The 24,705-nt window shown below is 40.6% G+C and overlaps 1 protein-coding gene across 2 annotated transcripts in view; it reads right to left on the reverse strand.

Moving 5' to 3' along the window:
- The window catches only part of UBE2E3 (ubiquitin conjugating enzyme E2 E3), a 53,340-nt gene that overhangs the window by 25,466 nt on the left and 3,169 nt on the right, over nt 1–24,705 (reverse strand). Inside the window, exon 3 of one of the 2 annotated variants that reach the window (XM_014880294.2) lies at nt 24,042–24,092. In XM_014880294.2, the coding sequence (XP_014735780.1) occupies nt 24,042–24,092 (51 nt within the window). Of the gene's footprint in view, nt 1–2,557; nt 2,641–24,041; nt 24,093–24,705 lie in introns of those variants that run through there. The other variant, XM_088167941.1, reaches the window with a different exon arrangement.

Here is a 24,705-nt window from a genome sequence, read left to right on the forward strand (position 1 = left end):
CAAGGGAAAGCAGGAACTGAACACCACTACCCCTTTGTGGGTTTGTACAATAGAATTAGAACACTTAGGAGACAGCCTCTGACTTATTTGTTTACTGTAAGGGGCCTAATGCATAATTAGGCAGAGGGCCCTGCCCTTCAAAGTCCCTCTTCTTTCAGCCTGTGCTCTAACCTTTAGATGAAAAACAAACTGAAGAAGGGAACTGAGCGTGTTTTGCCCATGTAATATAAGCAGGTCTGGTGGCATGCTGATACTTCCCAGTCTCCAAGGAGAGGACAGCAGCTGTCTTGCTGCTTCAACCTCCTGCTCCTGAGTTGATTCAAACAGTGTCTGAAAAAATAAAGCTACAACACAGTGGGTCCGTCTTTGCACCATTCTACACTCAAAATGTCCTGCACCAACCTCTCTATACCTGCATGAATTGAGTGTTTCCTCCTGAAAAGCTCCAGTTGAACCTTCTGTTTCAAGTAATGCTTTTTTTTTACTTGAAAAAAGAAGCATTTTTTGAGGAAAAGAATTTTACTCGAGTATTGATGTTTTCTTGGAGCACCGGAAGATTCTGGGAAGAGCTCCTTCTGAGAAACACTCTGCCAGTCTTCCTGCTCCAGGATGCTCCTGTTGTCTTTTCCACACAAGTGAGAGTGTGGAGGGGGTCCCTCTCAGGGGCACTGCTGCTCACACAGCTCCTTGCAGGATCCAGTGACAGTTCTGTACTGAAGGGCAGCCTTCAAGATGAAGTTAGGCCAGCTGGTGTTCCCTTACAGTATTCATGCCTCTGTGGAGATCTGCCTTTTGGCACTCTGTCAGGCCTGGCAGCTCACCTGTGCCTCACGCTCCTCGCCTTCCTCTCAGCAGCACAGGAAGGGCAGCTCACTGCAGCACTGCCTCAGCCCTGCTCCTAATGCTGGCAGCCACACCACCCAGCTCACAGGGAGAGCAGCTCCCAGAGGAGGCAGGAAATCAAGACAGACCCCCTGCTAGATACCCAGTGCCTGCAAGTCTGGTCTGTGCTTTTCAAATACTCACAAGACTCCATGTGGTGCTCGCTGGCACCACAGTGACGCTCAACGCAGCCCTGCCTGCACAAGGGCTGAGGCCTTTCTCAGCTCCCAGCTTCTGGCACTTAACATAACTTTCTTCCATGTTCACACAACAGACCCAACAAAACTCATCCAAACTGTTTAGATCTGAAAAAAACAACTGGGATGAAATCGCCGATAATCATAAAGGTGTGTTTCAGGTGCTGAAAACACGCTAAAGTGTTTTTTTATTATTGCAGCTGATTCAAAGCAAACAGAGAAATTCCCATGTCTGGCACTGAGGCAAGACATCAGATCTGCTTTATATGATTTCCTACAATGCTGACTTTATATGGGGAAGCTCAGCCCTGTGCAGAGGAAGACAACTTCTGCAGCAATGGCAGCCATGTGTAACACAGATCCTCAAGTCTGCTCCTCACAACCAGTAAAAACTACATTTGCTTCCATTTGACATTTTTCTCACCTTCCTAGAAATGCCGTGGTTAAACAGTTGGGTTTTCTTCCAAAAAGTTGTGATTTAAAATAAACACACACAGTTTCTTCAAGAAATGAGAACTTAATCCTGATTTCAGTGATCACACAACTGCTAGAGGAACAGCACTCAGCACCCAAGCCTGGCAGACCGACACACAGAACAGTGGCAGCTGGGCAGCCACCTCCAGACACTGCCCATTCCTGCCTGGTGTCTGAAAGGGACTGATGATCTGGGGTGAGACATCCTAATTCTCATCTCCTCCCACCACCACAGATATGCAGACATTGCCTATTCAAACACAGGAGCTGCAAAGGAAGGGAGTGAATGAGGAGGATCTGCAGCAGCAGGGTTATAGCCTGCTCCTGTGAGAGAAGAGGGCAGCTCAGAATGACACTGACTCCTGATCTGACTTTTTATACCACTACTCATCCAGATTACAGCCCAAAGCATTCACAGTATACTGTGAATTTGAACTCCTTTCGGGTCATTTCCCGTTTATGTGCACTGCTAATGAACTCAACATCTGCAAATCAGGGAGGGGATAATGAGGTTTGAGATCTATGGCTGCTTCATCTGGCCTACACCTGCATTTCTGCCATATGTGCAAAGTGCATCCAGATCAGACTCTCTTGTAGACAGGGACCACAGGAATTGCCTGCATCGTGTGGAAAATCTCCTTAATTGACTTCTACCAGGGAAAAAGTTCCTCTGTAAGACACTCTGAAAGGGGTATGTGCTACCTCCCTGAGCAGAGCAGCATCCTGTTCTCTGTTTCCTAATTATGTCTGACTTGGAGGACATCAAGACAAGCTATCCAGATCTCTTTTTCAACCAAGCAGAACCATTAGCTATTGCAGATAAACTCTTCAGTGCAAAAACTGTCCTTCTGGACATGTCTTTGTTAGGATTAGCACAACAGGGCCTCTGAGAAGTGTCCCAAGTAAGAAACCAAAAGGAAGTATTTGTAGTGTTGAAGAGGCCTGTACAAACAGACAGTGCAAATGAACAAGAGCCCATGATGCCTTTCAACCCTCTTACTTACTGGGTAGTGCTAGGGTTTGCCCATCCTTCTCCCACATGTGAGCCCAGAGCCATTCCTGCCCTGAGCATTACACCCTTCAGCACTTACTGATGACAAAAGAAGGTGCAGTTTACACTTACTTTTACAGCTCCATTAAAAGGTGACCTGCAAATAAAAAAAAAAATCAAGCACATTTAGTATTATGTGCTGAATGCCCCCAAATAAACAGGATTAAATGAGCATTCAGCCCTCATGTAAAATTTAGGTGAAAAGACTGGCACTGAATGTGTACTTTGATTTTATGCTCATGAAACAGAGTCCTTCCAAACAGCAATGCTCTGAGCAATTCCTCAAAACTACTGGCTCCACATTTCTGCCTCTCCCTCCTTGCCAACAGCACACTGGGACGGAGGTGTGGCAGAAATATTATCCCTCTGAATGGCGTATTTCTGAAACTGCAACAAGAAAGCTGGCAAAGCAAAGGGACAGCAGGCAGGCCCCAGTTCCCCTACTTTCTCCTTCCTCACCCTGCTCAGGCACCAAAGCCTATGCTTTCCAAATGCACTGACCTGACACTGGGCTACACCCCGTGTGGAGGCACTGGGGGATCAGACATATTTGAAGATGAGATCTGGTACGAATTTTAGCACAGCTACAGGCAGAGCTTTTCCCTGTAAAATAATGAACACGATAGCTATTTCCCACTGGAGTTGCCACGCTGGTTTCCCCTCATCTTTTTGTGTTTGGCCCTGCTTAACTGTCTCCCCTCTCTCTCGGACCCAGCTCAGCAAAGGTTTGCTGCAAGTGCTTAAAACCCAGTGACTTCAATGGGAGACAAGCCCGTGCTTCAGTACTTTACTGGCTGAGGTGTTCAAATGAACGTATACCTTTCCCACCACTGCCCTCTTGCACCAAATTTTGTATCTTTATTATCAATTACCTGGTGTAAAGTGATGAAAAATTAGCCCATAAGTGACTTGATCACTTCATAGCTATTCACACTATTCTGATTTAAAAACATATGGATACGTAAAAGAAGATTAAGGATTTTCCTGTCCTGGTATTCTTACACCACTTCCTGGCACACACGTGAGGAGCTGTTGAGCATTGTGCTGCAGCTCTCAAACACCTTTGCTCTCTCCCCAGATCTTATCTGCCATTTCTTTGAAGTGAGGCTTCACAAAGAGCTACCTTAACCTACAGAATACACTTCACAGGTTTCCAGAAAGTTGTTCAAATAAGGTCTAGCACCTAATTTTAAATCTCTTTTATAAACAGAAGCTTTGGTGACCAATTTTCATCAAAATGCAGTCTGGTACATGCTTACTGTTTGTTGGTTTCTTTGCCTTGGCTTTTTTATTCCTTATTCTTTGGCGAAATGTGATACTGTTTTGTAGGTGTCCGAACTGTTAGTGTAAACCCTCAACATTATCCTACAATTAAGATTCTACCATAAAGTCTTTAAAAATAGTAATACAAGTGTTAAAACAACCAGAAGTGTGCACACTCTCTACACCTAAATGTATAATTACAAGCAAACTGATTGACATTATCTAGAAATCTTACTGAAACTAAGAAACAAATAAGTTATACTAATTCCTATCAACAATAATTATTTAATTTTTAGTAGACTGATAAAGACATCTATAATGGGTTAAGAAAGAATTTTAAAATAACCATCATGTCAAGAAGGAGATCTTCTAACTTAAAAGTACTAGTCAACTAAGAAAAGGGAGTAGGTTATGCCAAATTCTCACAGTTTAAAGAGGCAGATGATGGAGCTGAACTGAAAGCACTGAACAAAAGCTGCTTGGTTCATCATTTCTCCTTACCATCCTCCCTGAATAAACCCACCTACCTGATGTCTTTTTGCTTTCAGCTAAATACACTATTCATATGAAAGGCAGGTTTCCTCCAGCCCTGCCTGGGAAAAAGCACATCAGAAAACAGTGCAGGCACAGCAGTGTCATGTTAGTGCTGCTGCCAGAGCATGACTGACCATTGACAAAATAGAGGAAACCAGCCAGGGAGAAAAAAATGTGGCATGGTGCGTAAACCACAAAATAAACGCCCAAACAACACTTTTGTTTTATTTCATGTTGTCTGTAATAACAGCAGACATCATACTTTAGAAAAACATGCCATACCAGGAGCTTTCTACAAAGTTTCTGTTGCCTGTCTGCTCTGGCATCCTCCAAGCAGTCCTTCTGCTAGTATTAAACCATACCATTAAAAAAGGCTAATTGTGTACAGAGAGAACCATGCAAGAAACAACAGCACAAGCTCTGGCTGAGCCTTGGTCCCTCAGCACACGACTTCAAGGAGTGTTCAAGTAAGCCAAGGAAGAGCAGAACTACAGCACACTCACTACTTGCTTACGAGCTGCAACAGGCAGAAGTAACACTTCAGCACAACATCCTCTCTTGAACAATTACAAGCATGACTGAAAAGGAAAAAAGCCACCTAAGACATACACACTGAAAGATTTAAATGTTTTAATTACTCTACAGATTTACATTTATTTCATCTATTTTCAGACTCTCAGCTGTTAGACTACTAGGCAACGCCATCTAGTGATACTAGCCAAAAAAAGTCACGCTCCATTCTTTGTAGAAAAGAATCACTCTTGAAAAGGCTGACGATTGCAAAGTTTGTTTTTGTGGAACCACAGTATCAAGAGGTGCAAATATTTCATTACCCATGAGCATTTTCAAACCGGCAGCATTAATATAGCAAAAAGGCCTGAGCTATTTTAGTTATCCTGAAGTACTTTACAGAACTGACAATACAGAAAATGAGCTGGGTTAATCACATCACAAGTTAAAAACGCACACATTGTGTAGTGTTGATACGATATCGGGAAACAGTGCGAAGTCCAATGAATTACCTCCAGATTTGGAAATACCTAGAGATATTATTTGTATGATAAAATAATTTACCTAATTTTGGAAGATTTCTGTTTGTGTGTGTAAAATACCTGCTTGAAAAATGTTACCCTAGTGTTACAATTTCAAGGAAAACGAAACCCCTGTGCGGGTTTAAACTTTCTTTTCTGTGAGGTGGAACCAGTCATTCATGTGCTGGTGATAGCTGTGAGCTGTAATTAGCTTCTGGTGGAAATTGCCAGCAGATGCAACTAAAAGTTTAAGTCAATTGGCTCTGCTTCCTCCTTACAAGAAAATTGGCATTTCAGGGATGCATTCCAGCGTGATGGATCTTAGAAACCAAAGCTAATTTGACAAGAAAGGAAAGTGTCCCTTTTCCTGGTCTGCTTTAACCCTGAAATTGCTGCATGTTCCTGCCAAGGATGTATAATTTTTTCATTTTCTTTTGTTCTTTTTTTTAATCCCCAAAGAAAGTAGTTATGATTAAACAAGAAATATTCCACTGAAGAAAGGCCAGGGTTTAGTCTCAATTATTGAAATCACAGCTGTAGAGACAGGAGAGGGAGAAGATGCAAAAAGTCAGAAACGGTGAACGAAGGCAGCACGTGAAACAGGACTTGGAATAGGAAGCACAGCAAGCTTAGGGACATGAAAAGCCAAGCAAAACCCGGAAGCACCAGAACTGCAGCTGAGTACACACTCAGTCTGGACCATTGGCCTGTGACAGTTCCACACTCTGACTGTACCACACTGCACCTTTCAATGGTTCCACAGCAAAGGCAGCACGGCTATTTGCTCTCACCCTGCTTCCCACCAGTTTCCTGCATTTGACTAACATTTCACAATTTCAACATTCAGGCTTCAACAGCCTGTAGTGGTGTATGGGCTGTGCATTCTTGTGACCCGTCCTGATCATGTCCTCCTTCATATCTGCTGTTGACTAGATAGTGAATGTTCAGCCATGACAGGTAATGGGCACCATTGCTTTGCCAGCTGGGCTTTGTACAAGCCTTGCTGGGAGTTAACTTCCTTGTATCTAACTCCCAGGGATATTTGAAGACTTCAAATAGTAGAGAAACTTCACTTCCCCAAAGCCACCACTAGTTTGCAATGACCACATCTAACACATAAGTGTTTTTCAATGAGAGGGTATTCACTGAGTGTTGGAACTTCTCTTCAGAAATAACAACTTCTTAACAAATCAAGTAAACGTCCACACCTCCATGTCAATGGCACACATGCACACCTGCCTTATCAAACCAGGCAGCATGAAGGGAGGAAGGGTTTCTGCAGGCTGCCTTTCAGCACCCACTTTATCTGTATACTACAAAACTTAGCTGATGATGTCTTCAGACTCACCAGAAAGTAAAGTGATTTGAGATACCTATGAAACTCACATGCAAAACATACTAAATACAGCACTTACACAAAAGCTTAATGGAACAATGAGGAGTTTTTGTCAAGCAGAAACTCAAGCAAAGTGGTCTTTTTTGACACTGGATAGACTGGTCACATTGTAAACTACTGGAATTATGAAGATCTTTCTAACATAAAAAAATGATACTAGTGACTATTTTGATGCATTTCCTGAAAAGACAGGCAGTGACAGCACAGCAAAACTGCCACAACCACTCTCACTCCAGCTGCCCCATTTATGTACAACTCTCTCCTAACTATCTTTGAATACTCACTTTATAACAGGTCTGCTTCTCAAAAAGACATGCTAAAAGGGAGTTATTTACCACAATTTTTCTAGCAGATTAACCAGAAAAAACGTATGTGCACATGCGTGAGTATATTATCTTCACAGAGTATTGGATTTTTCACAAGGTTTAAGAGCACTCTATATAATTTTATTTCCTTTAAAAGAAGTCCATTTTAATATCAAACCTCTTCCAGTATGCTAGATGGCTTTAGCTTAGATCCTTTCCCCTCCAAATAAGAATAAAAAAATCCTGTTGATCTAATCCTGCCTACAGGAGAACTTGTTCTTTCTCCTGTTTTTTTAAGGCTAATCCTTACTACTTAATTATAAATTTAGTGTTTCGCACAAAAATGGGATCTTTTTTAAGCGCTCTTCTGTTCTATCTTCCTCTGAACTGCAAAGCTGTTTACCAAGTCTTTCTTGTTATTCTTCCTATTAAACAAGCAATAGAACAAACCCTGATTTCCTCTTAAAGCAGTGGAAAAGCACAGTTTCTGCCAAAAAATCTACATAGCCAAGATTGTTAGCTAATGTACCTTCATGGCTCTTAAGGCTAAAGCAGTATGCACCACATAGGAATCCATCCAGGAGCTGAAACTCTCAAGATAAAAGCTCTTCAGAGGAAAATGAGCAAGCAGGTAAAACTGGACTCATCCCTAGCCCAAGGATTCCCTGCACATTTAAGTGCTGTGGAGTGCTCACCTCCCATATCGTGGTTTCACACTGGGAGGCTGCCAAACAAATGAGCTGGGTACAGCACCTGCACCATTCTCTGCCTCTCTGAGACACCATTCATGCAAACTCCAACATCATCTTCACCCAAAGTATCCATTTGGGCAGAAATATTGCTCACAGGCTTTGCTATCCCTTTTGAGATCTCAGCTCAGTTTCTGGATGCTTGCTCTTTTCTAAAGGCAGAACAAAGAGAATGTTTGGCTTTAAAAATGTCTTGGAAACTACAAATGAAAAACTGCATGACAAGTGTACAGCTTTAATTACATCTCTCAAGGGGACGAGATAGCATTTCTGTATCCCCATCTTGTATTCTCTCTGCCCTGGAAATTCGTAACATGATCCGAGGTACAAATGTTCGTATTTGTAGGGGGAAAAATGACCGACATTACATTCCTAGCAGATCATGTAAATAACAGGATGTAAAGTCTCACAGAATTAGTTTACATTTGAAACATTTTCAAAATATTGTTTTAGCTGGGTATAATAGACCACCATAAGATGTGACACACAGCAAACACAGGGCTGCAATTAAACAGCTGGCAAACAGCCAGAAAGAGATAAAGGCCCAGGCTGTCACTTGCTAGACAATATATATGGCTATTTTGGCAGCCAAAATGAATGTGATAATTGAGCCATGACACATTAAAAAGGCACACAATTTCCAAGGAAAGAGTTCCTGAGCACTAAACAGGGAGCATCTATAATGTGCTTACAGCAAACCGCAGTTTATGAGTAATAACAAGACCGGACCGATGACAATTCAGCGGTGCCAAGCCAACCTTGGCTCATGCACTGCACCACTGGATGCACTTATTTACCACAGACACAGAAATACAGCAGTCAAGCCCACTGTGGCCTTCAGAAACAAAGGGGATCTGAAGACTGTGGGCACTGACTTGAAATGTTTCTCTGAATGTTTTCTAAAATAATAAGGATTTTATACAGTAGCATTTCTATCTCCAGAAGTCACAGTGACTTACTTTGACTTCCAATATCCAAAAAAGGCCCAATTGATATAATTCAATTTTAAAATAAAAATACACAGTAACACATGAAGAGTAAATAACTCTTCAAAATCATACTTTTGCTATAAGGGAAAATTACTGTTTTGTTCAAGACATGAAGAACTTTAACACTGACAACAACAGCTGTTTGAAAGACAAAGTGCAGGAGCTTTTCTAGTGTTTCACTGCATATTTTATTTAATAACCTAAGGACACGATAAACAAACAAATGTAGCAAATGAAGACACGGTTTTAAGTTAACACCCAACAGTTACATAAAGCCTCCTATAAATGTACTGCATCAAATTAACATGCTGACATCAACTGCATTTCCTTCTTGACTAAAGGACTTGAAAGCCTATACACTGTCAGCCCCCAGCCCATTCATTCACTAACATCCCACAAAGTGTAGGTACTTCATGATCTAAAATTATGCTCATATAAAAGGAAGCTAAATTTAGGCTTTGTTATAGGAAAATCCCTATGAAGAGTCTACTTCCACTTCTTAGTCTAAACTTAACCACATTGGAGATGTATCCAATAAATAAAGAAATTGCATGTGTAGCCTCGCCAGTCAAAAGGTGCAGTGCATCAAGAGATCTTACAAAAACGTAAGAACCCACTTGCATATCCATTCACACCAGTGATATCTAGAAGACACAGCTCTCCACAGCACCAATACCAGTGAGCCACAACTCACGTGAGGGATGCTGGCAAAACTTTTGTGAATCATGCCCTGTACTAAGCATCAAAGAAACAGAGGAAGAACTTTTGAGACATTAATACTTCTGTTTGAGAAAAGAAATTCATTTACATTGAAGAGACCCTGTTTTAAAGTGCTCTAAACCATTCAGATTTCCTCAGAACAAACTGCCTGGCCACCTCAAACAACCAACAGAGACTTCCAAATCCAACAATCAGAGCAAGTGGCATTGCCACACTGGGCCAAAATAAAGAATCAGAATCAATGCTTGACTTTATACTAAAATCAGTTAAACTTCAATAACTACATAATCTACTTTTACAGAATTATCTTTAATGGCTGTGATAGTAACTTCATTAAGTTTGAGTAAAGGAAATGGAAAGGCTTAAAGATGAGGTCAGAACATGCACTTTTGGCTGCTTCCTCAGGAGATGCATCAAATATGTTATTCATGTCTAAGGAAGAGCAGACTCTTGAGGGTAGCTGCAGTGCCCAAAAGAAAAATGAAATCATGACACTCATTTTTCTAACTCACAAATTAGAAGAAACATAAGGGGACAATTGCAAGAATAAATCAGTGGACCCTCATCTGAAAATTTCATACTATTGCATGCAGAAATGGCATATTCTAATAGTGAAATATATTAAAGAAGTATAGCCTTAAATTTTTTTTTGTCCCCAATACCGCAGCAGACACACAGGCATATTATCCCACAGGCTCTGTTTAATGGCAGCTGAAACAAGGCCAATTTACACTCCCTTCAGAAAAGCATTTAAACATACACAGTTTCCTGGAAAAGGTGAGAAAGATGGGCTTTCTCTGACTCAGGGCCATAAAGCAGGAAGACGGAAATTAAAAAAAAAAAAGCAGAAACAAAAGAGGAATGAGGAAAAGTAAGTCCCAGTTATTTAACATACCTCATATACTTGCCCCTTGCCCAAATATCCTATGAAATCTCAGTAAAAAAAGGGTTTTCTTCACGGATGTTCTATCCAGCCTGATTGTGAACAAACAGTTATGGAAAGTTTCATGGAATTAAATTGCAATCAGAAATTAAATTTTCATATAGGTTAGGAGAAAGTAGGATGGAAAACTGGTTTAGGATAAGAAACAAACACACTTTAGAAGCTATGCAGTACGAGAACCTTCAAGGATTGTGACTAAAACTGTATCAGGCACAAAAGACTGGGTAACTCAGAAGAAGAGGAATACTACAGGTAGTAGTTTATTTACACCTGCCAGAGAATCAGAGTGTATTTCTCGTTATGGCTACATTAACTCAAATCAACCTTTGGCCCCTAGTAATGACCTATAATTGCAAAAGAAAATTTGGAAATACAAGGAATTATAGGAAAACTTTTTAATCTTCTGCTGCACGGAGTGGTAGTGGTAAAAAGGTGTGTCCCAGTATAATGCAAAGCACTAATCCTCCCCACAAAGCAGAATACCCTGGCGTAGATAATAACATTCTCTGCAAAGTAAATCCTCTATTTATTTATACTCTGGCGCAGTTTCCAAGTGTTTACATTTATTCAGTAAGCCAAAAAATTACTCAGACTTATTTTTTCTTTATATTTAACATATAGAAAAATAGCAAAGCTCTGAGCACCTGAGCCATAATTAAATCTATAACTCATACTGCAGCATGAAGACTAATACATAAATTAACTCTATATGCCAAAAGAATTGATAATATCAGGAACAACTTACTGCAGATTCCAAAAACAAGAATAGAAAGGTTTTATAGTAAAGCTTCTGTCTTTCAAAGCTCCCTCAGGATAATCTTTTTCCCCAAACTTCTATTCCAGATTCCACCATTAAAATTTTAGAGGCTAGGAAAAAATCTCAGAGAAACTCCTGGCAGATTGAGAGGCACAATGCCCATCAGCACAGGCACTGGAGCCACGCTACAAAGCAGAGCATGGCTGCTCCTCCAGCACACTGGGCCCAGCACTGCTCCTCGGCAGCAAAAAGAGGTGCCCTGGCTTAGTACTGCACTGCTGGCTCTGGAGCAGAGCTGGGGTGCCCCAGGAACATGTTCACTCCTAACAGAGGTTTCAGCCTCCTAGGAACACATGCAGCTGGTGCAATTTCATACTGCAGTTTATCCACCCACCTAAGATAGAACAGCACAATGGGGTGTTTCTGTGTCCTGCTCTGCATCCAAACTGGATAAAAGCCAGGCTCTGGCTTGCACCTAGCTAAGAGACTGTAGTTACACAGTCCAGCAGTGCCAGGATGACTCACGGTGCTTTGCATTCTGCCAGATGACTTTGAAGGAACAGAAAGTTACATATGGAAAGCACAAGCAGATGCAGCACAGCATCTCTCAGACATTCTTCAAACATTCATTGCTTATGGCATCTACTGCAAAGCCACCCAGAACTGACCCCCTGGTCTGTTATCAGCTCCAGAAAAAGATCAACAGAACTACTTTCAGAAATGACATTCAGTGTACTGTACGGACTGCTCACTACACAATTTAGTGTTGCCTTTTTGGTTTTTTTTTCATTCAGGCTTCAAAAGCCAATGGCTCTTTCAGTATTAATAAACATGGAACTCTTCTGGGCATAAATGGATTTGCACTAAGACCTTGGGCAATACAGTCTCTCATAATTACCTGTTCTTCACACACTTTCAAGAAGCAGAAAACCAAAGTGATATTTCTATTGGTGTATTTTTTTTTTTTTTTCAAACAGCACTCTTGTCTTCCCACCTCCTGAAACCAGCTGCTATCACACTAGTGGGCACGTGTCATCTGTACTGGAAAGCTGCCCAGCCTTGATGGATGATTTTAGCAGGGAGGTATCCAGCTTATCCCAGGTGTGGGGAGAGGTGTGTTCACTGTCAATCCTGTCTCCTTACCCGCATGTTTGCAAACAGAAAGAGGGTGCAAGCTCATCTGAGTCTGACAATTCAGATACTAGATTTTATTTATATTTATTTTTCCAAGGTCAGAATCTGGGAGTAAAGACAAATTAAGCACATCAACTTGCATTTGTCAAAAAAAAAGCAGAGTTATCAAAATCTCTCTTACAGTCCTGCCTGAATGAAAAGCAGGCAGTAGCCATCTACAGCAAAAATATCAAGCACGGCCTACAGACAAATTCAGAGGCAATGCAAACAGCAAAAACAGCATCCAGAAGGATGGAAAGTCATTTATCAGAGTAGTACAGCTCACATCTCTCTCCATTTCCTCCATCCCTGACCCCACCTTCCCTAATTTCTAGTAAGGCACACTGGTCATTGTACAGGAATTTTGCCAGAATGCCCTTTATATCTGGGAGAACCACATGGTGCTCAGCTTACAACAGCTGCTTTAGCATCGACAGCCGCTACTGTTAACTTGCCTTCTAACTGATAAAAAATTATTTTGCCTCTTCTATTCCTAAAACAAAAAATCCCCAAGCAGATTTAACAGAAAACAAAGATTTAAGTAATGCTAGTCTGCAGTATTACCATGAAAAATAAACCAAACAAAACACTTGAAAGTAAAATACTTTCACTGCATTTGTTTTCAGAGAACCTTGAAAGTAACCAACTTCTCCACATATGGATCTGTTTAAGGTCTGCTACTCTGTATTATCAAACAAATCACTGGTTTGTTTTGATGATGTCCCTTTCACTTCAGAACCTTGTTTCTTTCTCAAAAAAAAACAAGTTGTGGTGTGTTTGTTCTGGTATAACTAAGTACAACACCCTGAATTCTGGCTTATTAAAAAAAAGGAAGAAGCAAAGCAAACCCAAAATACACAGCAGCCACGTTGCTACTGCAACTCTTCACACTATCCCAGCAAGCCAAGACTCTGTGGAAGAAGGGGAACGTGGAGTTGGGCACTACCTAGCTGTATAAAACTTGTATGGGTATCATACAAGATCTCTGCTTCAGACAAGAACACTTTTTCAGCCACTGACTGTGCTTCAAATAGTTTCTCATGTGAGGACCACCCTCTGAGATTAATGTTTAATCATGCTTGTAGAATTTTAGGTTTTATAATATTTCTATCTTTTGCAAAAGAATGTATATCACTTGAGCAATGCTTAATGTGCAGTAGGCTGTGCTGTGTAACTTAGATCACTTAGATTTGCTTCCATGTGAATATTGCTTCAGTGTTCAGTACAAGTTGATTCTAGTCTCTTAAGACCTCTCTTTGCATTAGCTTTATAGAAATCAAACCAAAACTCATTATTTTCCTTCTAAGTCCAAAGCTCTGAACAGAAAGTCAGATATTTACATAAGGGTGTTGGTTCTCTGGACTCTCAGGGTGTCCACAGAGGGAGACGTTGCTAAATCTGTAATGTCCAACTACAGCTTCTTCCACTGATATTAATGAAGTAGATACAGATATAGATACAGATAGGTATCTATGAACAAGTTAGGACAGGCACTGATGCACAATGACAACACAGAGCTCTGTATCAACTAACCATCCCTGCACCACTGCACCTGTCCCTTGGATCCTCCAGCCTGGATGAAGTCTTCAATGTTGGGACACTATGGGAAAGGACAAACACCAGCTGTAAGTGTTACCAAACCCCAGGCAGTGGGAACATAGGTCCTTTGTCAGAAAAGGTGTATTCGGGGAGGAAAATTCCCATTGTCTGCTGCAATAGCAGCCTTCTCAGCAAGAACCACCATCAGCTGAAAATCTCTCCTATTGCATAGCTAGCTATTGAAACACTTTCCCAACCCCGCAAAACCCCCTCTGCTCAAAGCATTTACAGCATAAACACTTTACTGAAATTGCAAACAAAAATAGCTTTCTGCTGCTAACCTCCCTCTTACAGAAAGGAGAGCACCCATGTTTCCATTAGTCCAATGAAATCTTATCAGTTGATGCTCTACTGATTAACTCTGTCACATTTTGGTGACTTCCAAGTCTAGGCTTCAGAGTGAAGTGATAACCTAAAACCTAACCCCCCTCGCTGAACTGAGCCAATGAACTGAGCCAACACAGGTTGAGAACCCTTGCCTTTCTGCAGCACCTGTACTGGTAAGCCAGTCACAAGGTAGCCTGAGTGCTGGGCATGGCTACCTTTGCTCAAGCTATGTTAAACAAGCTCCCAAGAGGCAGGCTGGCTTTGCTCTGAATGAGAGCCTTAAATTTGCTTACTGATTTCCAGCCCTGCCACTGAAGCTACATGAAAGGTTTCTGGCAAGGGTGGAACTCACCTCCAAGACAATTCATTGTGAATCCCTGAGGCTGGCCTTTAGCTTTGCTGTCTGTTCTTTGACTTTGCTGGCTACCTTCCCAGTGCCTGCACCCTTCTGCATGCCTCAGAGAGGAACTACTCAAGTTTATAGCAGCATTAACTCATCAGCTGGAAACCTGCCAGGCTGCTTACATTTTCACTACAATTGTCTGAGCTCTGATTCCAGAGGGTGTTTTGAGACAGGATCCACGGTCACAGACAGTACTAAACAACTGCTTTCTGATGCGCTTGGTTCCATTTGGGGTCCTGGGCAAGATGCATTAGTGCTTGCATAGCTACTGCAAACTGCCACTGTGTAAGGACAGAAATGCCCCTTGCTTTTGTTTAGCTCAGTGTCAGAAATACTTATGCGCCTGTGGAACAAACACAGAGAACCTAAGCACAGAGCATATGAAGTATCAAAAATCAAGATCTGCTACAGACCTACTGTGCTATTTTTTTCTCACAAAGGTGACACACTTCTGGAGAACTGAGGACATGTGCCTAGTTTATTTCTAGTTAGCCGAAGGTGACAACTTTGTGCAATTAAAGTGGGATTGGGTAACAATTAACACAAAGCCAAAATTGGAGGGTATGGGAGGGGGGAGAGGGACAGAGGGGAATAATAAATCAGCTGAAAAATCACAGGACACTTGCTTTTTTTGACTGATGAGAGCACAAAATCTGCGCACTTCCAGTGATTTTTAAAATAATTGTTGCTGCTGCCTTCCCCACAAGCTTTCCTTTAGCATTATAATTCAAATCCAGTATAAATGCTAGTTTGGTCAGACTGGTCTTTAAGAGGTCACTTAGTCTATTTCCTGTTTGAAGTAGAATCAACTGTGTCTAAACTGCTCCTGTCAGTCCTTTGTTTCTTAAAAACCTCTGGCAATGCAGACTCACCACCTTTTGCATGTTGTCTTTATGTCCAGGTACTCCTACATTGGTATTAGGTCTTCATTATGGCACCTGAAGTTGCTTTTCATAACTACCAACTGGACAAGCAACAATCGCCTTATTTCCCGTGCAGCAGCTTTCTTCTCTATCCAAAGATCATTTCTTTTCTTTTCTTTTCTCCTTCCTTCAAAGCACATGATCCTCCTGTGAAGAAGCTCCTCATCCAGTCTTTTTTTCCTCACGGATTTGTGCAGCTGATTATGTGTACTAAAGCCCTGTACGTTGCAGTTCTCATTATTAAATTACACGATATTTTTAAGGTCACTTCCTGCATTTGCTCCCATCACTTACCATTCTAGTTCTGTCCTCCAATGGGCCTACAAACCTTTCGTCCCCACTGTTAACTCCAAATGCAGTATTTATATGCTCTAGGCCAGTATCCTCATCAATAAGGAAAACGTCAATTACTAGGGACTGTCAGATGGTCCTCTACAGATTCTCCCAACCTGAAAGTGACACACTGCTAACTACAGGTCACTTTAGCATTTCATCAAAAAAAATCTTACCCCTCCTTAGTTTCTGAAAGTGATGCTTGCAATGGTAGTTTAATCATTGTCAATTAAACTTGTACTGAGTTCCTAAAAGGTCTGGCCAGTCTGGTTTACAGTAAGTGCTGTAAAATTAACAACTGCTCCAGCCACAGTTCTGAATTAGGTAACAGTATAGTGCACTCTCTGCAGAGAGAAAATTAATCCAAATTAATGCAAGCAGGCTAGAACTCATTTATCACCAGCAGTTACTGGCTGAAAGTAAGGCATCAATGTAAAGGAACAGCACAGTTCCTGTATGGCCTAATGGCACACATGCCCCTGTCCGAGATGGCAGCTGGATATCCCTGCTCCTGCCTACCCAGCCCTGAACTCAGAAAATATGCTCAAGGTATTTTTCCTCATCTGTGTATTACCTGTCTCAAAATGTTCCACACCTATGCAAACCCGAGTTACACCAGCTCCAGGAAACCTCCACACATCAGTTTTATAGGAAGTAGGTAATTTTACATAAAGGCTGATTTAGGTGATTCTCTTGTATTTGCACTTTGTTAACTGAAGTAGGTGTCCCAAGTCTGTAATAGTAAAGAAACTGATTCACAGAGACAGGTCAGCCTGAAGGGGAAGCATTCAATGCTAGGACCTTGCCACACATACTGCTGATCACAAACTAAGTATTACAGGCCGGCAGTGGTGAGCAATGCACAGTTTGAGTGTAAAAACAAGAAAAAAATACATATACATGGCATATTTTAGTCAGTTTCATCACAGAGCATGAAGGGCCTTTGTACAGTTATACAAATGGATATCCAAAAAGCAGATTTGTGCTTAAGTCTAAGACCCATTACTTGGCATTTTTCACAAATTTTTGCACAATGCCTAAAGAATTGTTTAAAAAACTGGTGTTTCAGGCTTTTCTACTGTTTCCAGATAAAACTCAAGACAAAATGAGCATCAATTCTTTAACACCAGTAGCTGAATGAAAAGTGTTTGAACTATTTCTGCAACTGTAAAGTAGGTAGACAACCATTAATTTTATTTTTCTTTTCATTTTGACAGTAGCGCTATAGAAAACTAGTGAAATATCTATATAATCTTTGGACTAACACACAGATTTCAGAGCAAGTAGGACAGTACTGTGGACACTGCTCACACAAGTGTCAAACCTGCAAATCTGCAGGCATGAAAACTTACTCCCATGAGTAGATATGTTGATTTGTGTTGTGTAACCCTCTCTTAATTATGCCACTGAGAATACTTGCATGAGAAATTCACTGTGTGGGGGCTGATGAAAAACCTTGGTTTACAGCTTGCAGAGGTCAATACTAGCAGAGGGGAAAAAAACACCCCAAAACTTGAGGCATTTTGAGTTAGTGGATCTGTCATCTAGTCTCAACTGAAAAGAAAGTAATTTAAATAATCTGACAATTCGAAACGTTCAGGAGTTACACAATCTTTCACTATTGCATTTTTAAATGAAAGTATATTAAATAACAATGCACTCTGGCTTTACTTAACACTTAAACATTTTACTGAAATGCCTTTCTAAATTTGCATCATCCCTCTTCCTGAAGCAGTTTCCCTCATTACCAGCAAATAAGGTAAAAGCCACTCTGTAACATAAAGGTTGCTATTAGAACTGGACAGAAATACAAAAATACCAGACTTCTGATTGCTGTGCTAAATTACACCACTCTTTCCTACTCTGGACTACAGCCTTCTGGTTAGAAAAAAAGGCAGGAAGAAGGAGAAGGGAAGAAAATGCTTAGGAGAAATAATTCCAGACAAATCAGAGATGTGCAATACTAAAAACTAGAATTTCAATATTCATTTCAGAGTTACTTCAAACATGTTTTTAGAGGAGCTATGAACCCTCTTCATTGTATTTCTTTAACTGTAAACTTCTATATAGGGAAGGAAGTGTTAGAAATAATTGTGTGGGCTGTATTCTCAAAACCATTCTGCAAATTTCAGCTTTCTTTTAATGTAGAATGCATTTATTGCACTCAGTGGTGACAAATGCTGGGCAAGGAGAGACATAAAAATAAAAAGCATAATGTAAGTGTCAAAAGATACATTAAAAAGTAGAGTTTGGGTGATTTTTTAAAAATTTGCTTATCCAGCTTCAGGACAAGCATTTGTGGACATACCCTTAACATAACTTACACACCTTAATCAATTGCTCTTCTACAGGGAACCATTTAGTGTTCACAACTGGGTTTTCACTGCAGAGGTGGAAACTAGAAAAACTGACAATTGTTTTTTCCTCACTGGGATTCAGTATTTAGTACTATGAAGACATTAGCCCAAGCAGAAACGAACAGAATAAACACACAAACTGAGGGACTTAACACTGATCTGAAAAGTCAGCAGCTTGAGTGGAAGAAAAAACCATCCATGTGAAGATGGGCAGACGCTTGTGCTACTGTTTAAAGGCCTGCTATTTGACTGCATGCAAAATATTCTTTCTCCTGATTTCATAAAAGCAACAGAATGCCTAGCTTTGACAAAGGGGAGATGGAAACTTACTACATTGGAGAGACAAAGGAAAGGATTGGCTTATTCATACCCTGGTGTGTGTGGCAAAAAGCTTTGTGTGAACAATGCCTACTCTGAGAGGAGAGAGGAAAAACCCAGCAGAGTTCATTTGAATCACCTATTTAAACCATTTAAGCAAACTTGGATTATTTTTTTCCTTTTTTTTTTCCTCCCCTCCCCAGGGAGCATTACAGAGTAATCACATGAATCTGCTTCACTTTCTGACTGGAGTAGTCACCTCTGTGGCAGAACTGGAGCAAACCACAGCTGTGCAGTAACATCTTCAACAGGCACAACTGTTTGCAGAGTAAACATTTGCCTATAACCTTACTGCAGACAGAGTATGTTAACAAAAGGAATGCTTCTACAAGCTTGGCTGCAGCACCTTCCTCACAAACACAAGGCTGCATTAGCTCAAATCCAGCACAACCTCTACACGTGGACAAGCCTACACCACCAGCACAATTGTTCATTGCTCCTCATTGTTTCAGACAGGTCAACTGAAAGAGCTTAAATTGCTGGTCTGAGGAATACCTTCACAATATTGCTTTAAACACATACTGCAGTGCTCCCACACTGATGGAATAACAAGCACAGTCCGACAGTTACAAACATCTGGATTCATGGGTCCATAACTGAAGCAGTAATAGCGTTTGCTTGCCAGGGTTTTGAAGGCATTCTTCTTTGTGTCAAACTCCAGACCCTGGCGTTGGCAACACTCTGCAGGGTGGAATTAGCCCAAGATGTGGCAGTAATGAAAGGGACAAATGCAGTTCTTAGGAAGCAGAAGAATCCTGCATAAAAACAAACCCCTTACACGTCTTGCTTCCATTTGTTCTTAGTCCACATACTTTGAAGTGTTATTTTAAAATACGTAATTTCAAAATAAACTACTCATAAACCATCAACCTATTTGCAAGTCTAGGAAAGGCTACAAACAGCAAAATCAACTGCCACCTTTTGTAGTACTGCTCAAGAAAACACATTAGTATGTATTAGCATACAGAGCCTGAAAATAAATAGGAATCAATATTGTAATCCCTATTAAGGAAAATCTCTTTCCAACAGACCTATAAGGTCAGGCACTCACTAGCTAGAGGAATGGACAGAGCAGGGAGCCTTTGGGGTGATCCAAGCAGCTCTCCCTTATCAATAGTCCCATTTCCAGGCAGCTACAAAGAAAGCAAGTTGTTTCTCTGACCAGTGCTCCAAGGCATGTGTTTTGCCTGGCCTTTCCACTTTACATTTTTTTTTTAAACCACTTGCTTTCAAATATCTGATTTTCAGTTTAACAAAGAGAAGAGATTAAAGCCAATTTACAGTACAGAATATAAAAGACTTACATTCTCCTGCTTGCCTAGGAAAGATTCACTGTTTCAACTCACCACCTTTTAAACCACATGAATTAAGCTCTGAGTGGATACACTGGTGTATGCATTCATTTCCTGCAAAGTTTACACTAAAGTGGATTTGTTGTAAAATGGGTTGTAAACTATAAACTAAGCTGACATGAGTGTTATTGAATTGAACTTCAAAAACTTTTCCACAAAGAAGAACAATATTTAATTTAGGGATGGAAATGAGGAAGAGTGAGCAAAGAAAACTGGGAATGCACATTTTTGTTATTGTAGATCAGCAGGGCAGCCAGGAACAGCTTGAGGAAGCTGCTATAAATCACAGCACCCCTGGGAACGGCCCCACTTGTGCCAGCCCTAAAATCCAGGAAATCCAATGAGCGTTGGATACAGCACTGCCCTGCTCCACCTGAGCTGCAGCCTCCAAGTTGGGCAGGTCACAACAGCAGCCTCAGACATAACCTTAACTACAGAGCAGCGACCTCCGATCTAAACAGTTTTATGCTATGAGCTGAAAATAGTTATTCCAGATATGTCAAACTTACTTAAGAGCATCTCTGCAGCCCAGATTTACCATGCACTATGTACAAAACCTTTGCAGCATTTACCTGAGAGTCTGTAACAGTGGGGTTTGGCACACTTCCACACCTTGAAGTATGTGTAAGTGCTTGGCCATGGTTTGAAACTGAGCTGCCTAGGAGCAATAGGGCCAAGATCTTTTTAGCTTTGCTTTATGCTATTAAAAGCACAAAAGAAATTAAATACAGCACACTGCATCAAGTAGCACAGCTTTGAGTTAAGCCAGCAAAAGCTAGAAAAAATGGAATCAGATACCTGTCCTCAGTTTACCTATGTATCCTAATGCTATGGTGTATGTTGGACAGTAATTGACTTGTTTCAGGCTTTTCTGTTGGACAGAAGAAAACATGAATGAAAGCAGCACTTAATTTTTCTCCAACATCTTTAGCGGCCGAAAACTGAATTTAATTTTATTGCTTTCGATGCTTTATCTTTCTTGAAAATCAAACCAAAATCACAGGAATTTAGTACCCACTGCATGTTAAAGAGTAAAGCTATCAACACTGAAGATATTAAATTTTTAGTTGGTACCCCCGAGATGCAGTTCACATTTCCTGCTCACAAACATGACAGCATGATACATGACAACATTATTTTTTCAACCATTCATTGTCCAATTAACAGAATCAGAAATCAATCTTTACCGTTGAGACAGGCAAGCAAAAAACACTGTTTAGCCGGTTTTACTGTGCCTGTCATTCTGCTATCACAGTGCCTAAAATAGAAGTTAATGTGCAGCCCAGGCCTGCTCAGCATACCCAGGAACAGGCTTTCTTGGGGCTCTGGCATTTTTATAAAGCAGATGTTAGAGCAATAGATGTGACTTCGGGAAAAACAACTACTGGGGAAATCTACACCTCTTTTGCATGAGAATCACAGTGCAGCCAGCCGGTGTCATTTTAAAGTAGCTAAATTAGCCTCGGGTCACTCCCATGGGGTGACTCTGGGCAGTATTGGCAGGTGAGAAGTGGCAGCAGATATCAGCGTTTAACATGATATGAGAGAGTTCAACATATTTTTACTTTAGTATTTGTACGATATCCTGTTAAAGTAACATTTAACATTTTCTATGTGCCATTACTGCATTCTAAAAATTGCTAATTTTTCATTACTTATGTAACTGAGTAACCAGAAGAACTATCAGCATCCAAGAGCATTAGTTGCCAGTTGTATTCTAGTGAAGCCTGCAACATGTGGACTGCAAATGATAAGGGTGTGCTCTAGAACTGGAACAGAAGCAACTGTGCATGAAAAGCTGGTTTTGGGAGAACTTACACACAAGGTTTTTATTTTTAAAGCACATGCGAATATGCCCAAATTATAGACGCTTTTAAATACTTGAGGACTTTTTTTACAAATTCTTTTTCTTCCACAAGAAATGCAATAAGTAGCATTTTGCTGCTTGTTGTATGATCAGCAATGTAGAGGTGTCATCAGCCTGCTATGCTTGTATGTAGCCTAACCTGTGCTACTACACCCTATAAGAAAGTAAAAGTGTCGACTGTTTCTGCACATAGCACACAGCTGCATTTACCTCTTGGTACCAGAAAGGCTCCTTCTAACAAGTCAGTTTCAATGGAACAGCAACTACTCTGGGCATTGAAACCCTGTTCAAACTGTTTATCATGAAAAGCCAGATCTCCTGTTACACAAGCTTGTTTCTCTTGTAGATATTTTTATTTTATTTTGCATAAGGTAAAAATGCACTCATCTTAAAGTTTTTACTGACTAAATCCACTAAATTCCTCTTAAAAATACCTATGGGAACAGAAGCATTGACTTCCTCACTGGCAAAAAAACCCATTTTTTCCTACTCTCTGTAGGAAAGAAACTTGAATAATTTTAGACACATTGGGGGGTTTTCATCATTCTCAATAGAATTCCTGGGCATCTGGCTGTACCAGCTCTTAAGCAAAATGCTCTGCAATACTCTTGTGCTAATATGAGAGGAACACGCTTTCCCAGGGAGCCAAGTATCAGACAGTGCTGCAGAGTGTGAAAGCTTCTCTTTCCAAAAGCTGTAACTTGCTGTACCCAAAACTGCTACAATTATCTTTCTGGCAACTGTAAGCAAAGTGTCAGGGTTCTATTTCATTTGAATACGTTCTCTTCTACCATGCCCCTTTGATGGTCCAAATATAAAGTGCAGGACCAACACAGAAACTAGATCCCCGTAATTTATTTAAAGTTATCTAAAGTAGTTATTTAAAACCAAACCAAACTCATCTCCCCACAGAAAAAAACAACAAAAAACAAAAAACCAAACCCTAAACAAACAGAGCCACTGACCCTGCATGCAAATACATCAGACTGCCACAGGCAATCTACAGCACAGTCCTCAGGACAAGACGCCTTCACCACAAATTCAATAAAACACTGCTATGGTTTAGCCCCCGTGCTCAAGGATTAGTGAGACAGAAGAACAGCGCATATTTTATCAAATTCAAAACACACCCACCAAACCTTTCCAACTATTCAAAAGCCAAACAATTCCAACAAAGAATCAGAAAGCATTTCCAGCATTTTTAAAAAAACATGTACACAGCTCACTGTTACACGAGTTATTAAGATACCTTCCAGTCAGAAATCTTACTGAGATGCCTCATATGAAAGTAACATTATTTAAAGCTAGCTTTACTGCAAATCTGAACACTGGATGCTCACAGCTAATGAGAATTTTATGCATCCTTTTAACAAAAGTAAAACATGTAAAAGATTAAAAGAAATCAGCTAACTGTGCTACTATCTAACTTTCCTACAGATCAAGTGCTTCAGTCCCAAACCATCACTTTAAAACTAAATCACTCAGTCTTCCATGCTTAAAATTTCATTTTCTAAAACCAAACAGAAGTGCGTCTCAAGCTGGGAACTTCCTTAAAAATATTCTTTATCAAGAAACAACTTCGACCAACAGATACACAAATTTAGAGGCAATACTTCAGTTTATCTGTTAAACAACATACTAAGAGAAAGCATATAAAAATTGCATGCAGTTCTTTACTTCAGAATGAAAAGATCACTCTGGAAACTCAGCACTCAAAAACCCAGTTCAAACTACATGCAGACATTAAGTTGAAACCTTCAGCCTATTTCGACGTTCATATAATTAATGTTTCACAAAGGCAGTGACCAGCTACGAACAACAAACTGAATAGAATTACTGCGTACATCAACCACTAATGACTACACGTCCAACATGCAGACAAAATATCAAACTTCAGTTTCAAACATTTGGTATGCTTGTTCAATCTGCTGTATGCAATTTCTAACAGCCACCCGTCGAAAACACTAAGTTTGCCTTTTGTTAACCCGAGCACATTAATTTCCTACCACCGACCGCAATTTAAGAAGCCATTACATACCTGCAGTTAGGAGGAGGATCAAGGGTTATTTCAGCTAGCTCCTTCTGGATTCTGTTGGTGAAATGAGAACAGACACAAAGCATTTGAGATAGTCTATAGAATAAATCAGGGAATTACACTGCCCTCTACCACCATGCAGTTAAATGCAAGATTGGCTTTGCCTTCAGTAATGCTAACATGGCTGCTTCCTCTTTGTTCTCAGAGGCATAACCCAAATCCCACAGCTGAGAAACTTTGCAGCTTTTTTCCTGCTCCACGCTGTATGTAAACAGAACACTTACAGCTGAGTTGGATAGAAATTTCCCACAACTATTCAGAAAAGTAACTCTTTTTCACATCCGAGCACTTTTTACCAGGGAGATTTTCTTTTCAAGCTAATATGCAAATGAGGCAGGGGGTGGGGGGGGGGGGGAGCCTGCACAGGCAGATTTGACAATGACTTTAAACCAGAGCTACAGGACCTGTGACTGAGGCTCAAGTGAACCGTGCTGGCAGCAGACACACTCTTTTCACAATATTTTACCTACTACTTTGCAGTGTGTTTAAAAAGTGGATTTGCAGATCTGCCAGGCTGTCTCTGTTACTGGAATAATCTCTCTGGATCAACTCTCCATACCTTCTGCTGCCTTTCCTCCTGCAACCTTACACAGTAGCTGTATTTATG

The sequence above is a fragment of the Sturnus vulgaris genome, chromosome 7 (genome assembly GCF_052056855.1).
Source record: "Sturnus vulgaris isolate bStuVul1 chromosome 7, bStuVul1.hap1, whole genome shotgun sequence".
Taxonomy (NCBI): Eukaryota; Metazoa; Chordata; class Aves; order Passeriformes; family Sturnidae; genus Sturnus; species Sturnus vulgaris.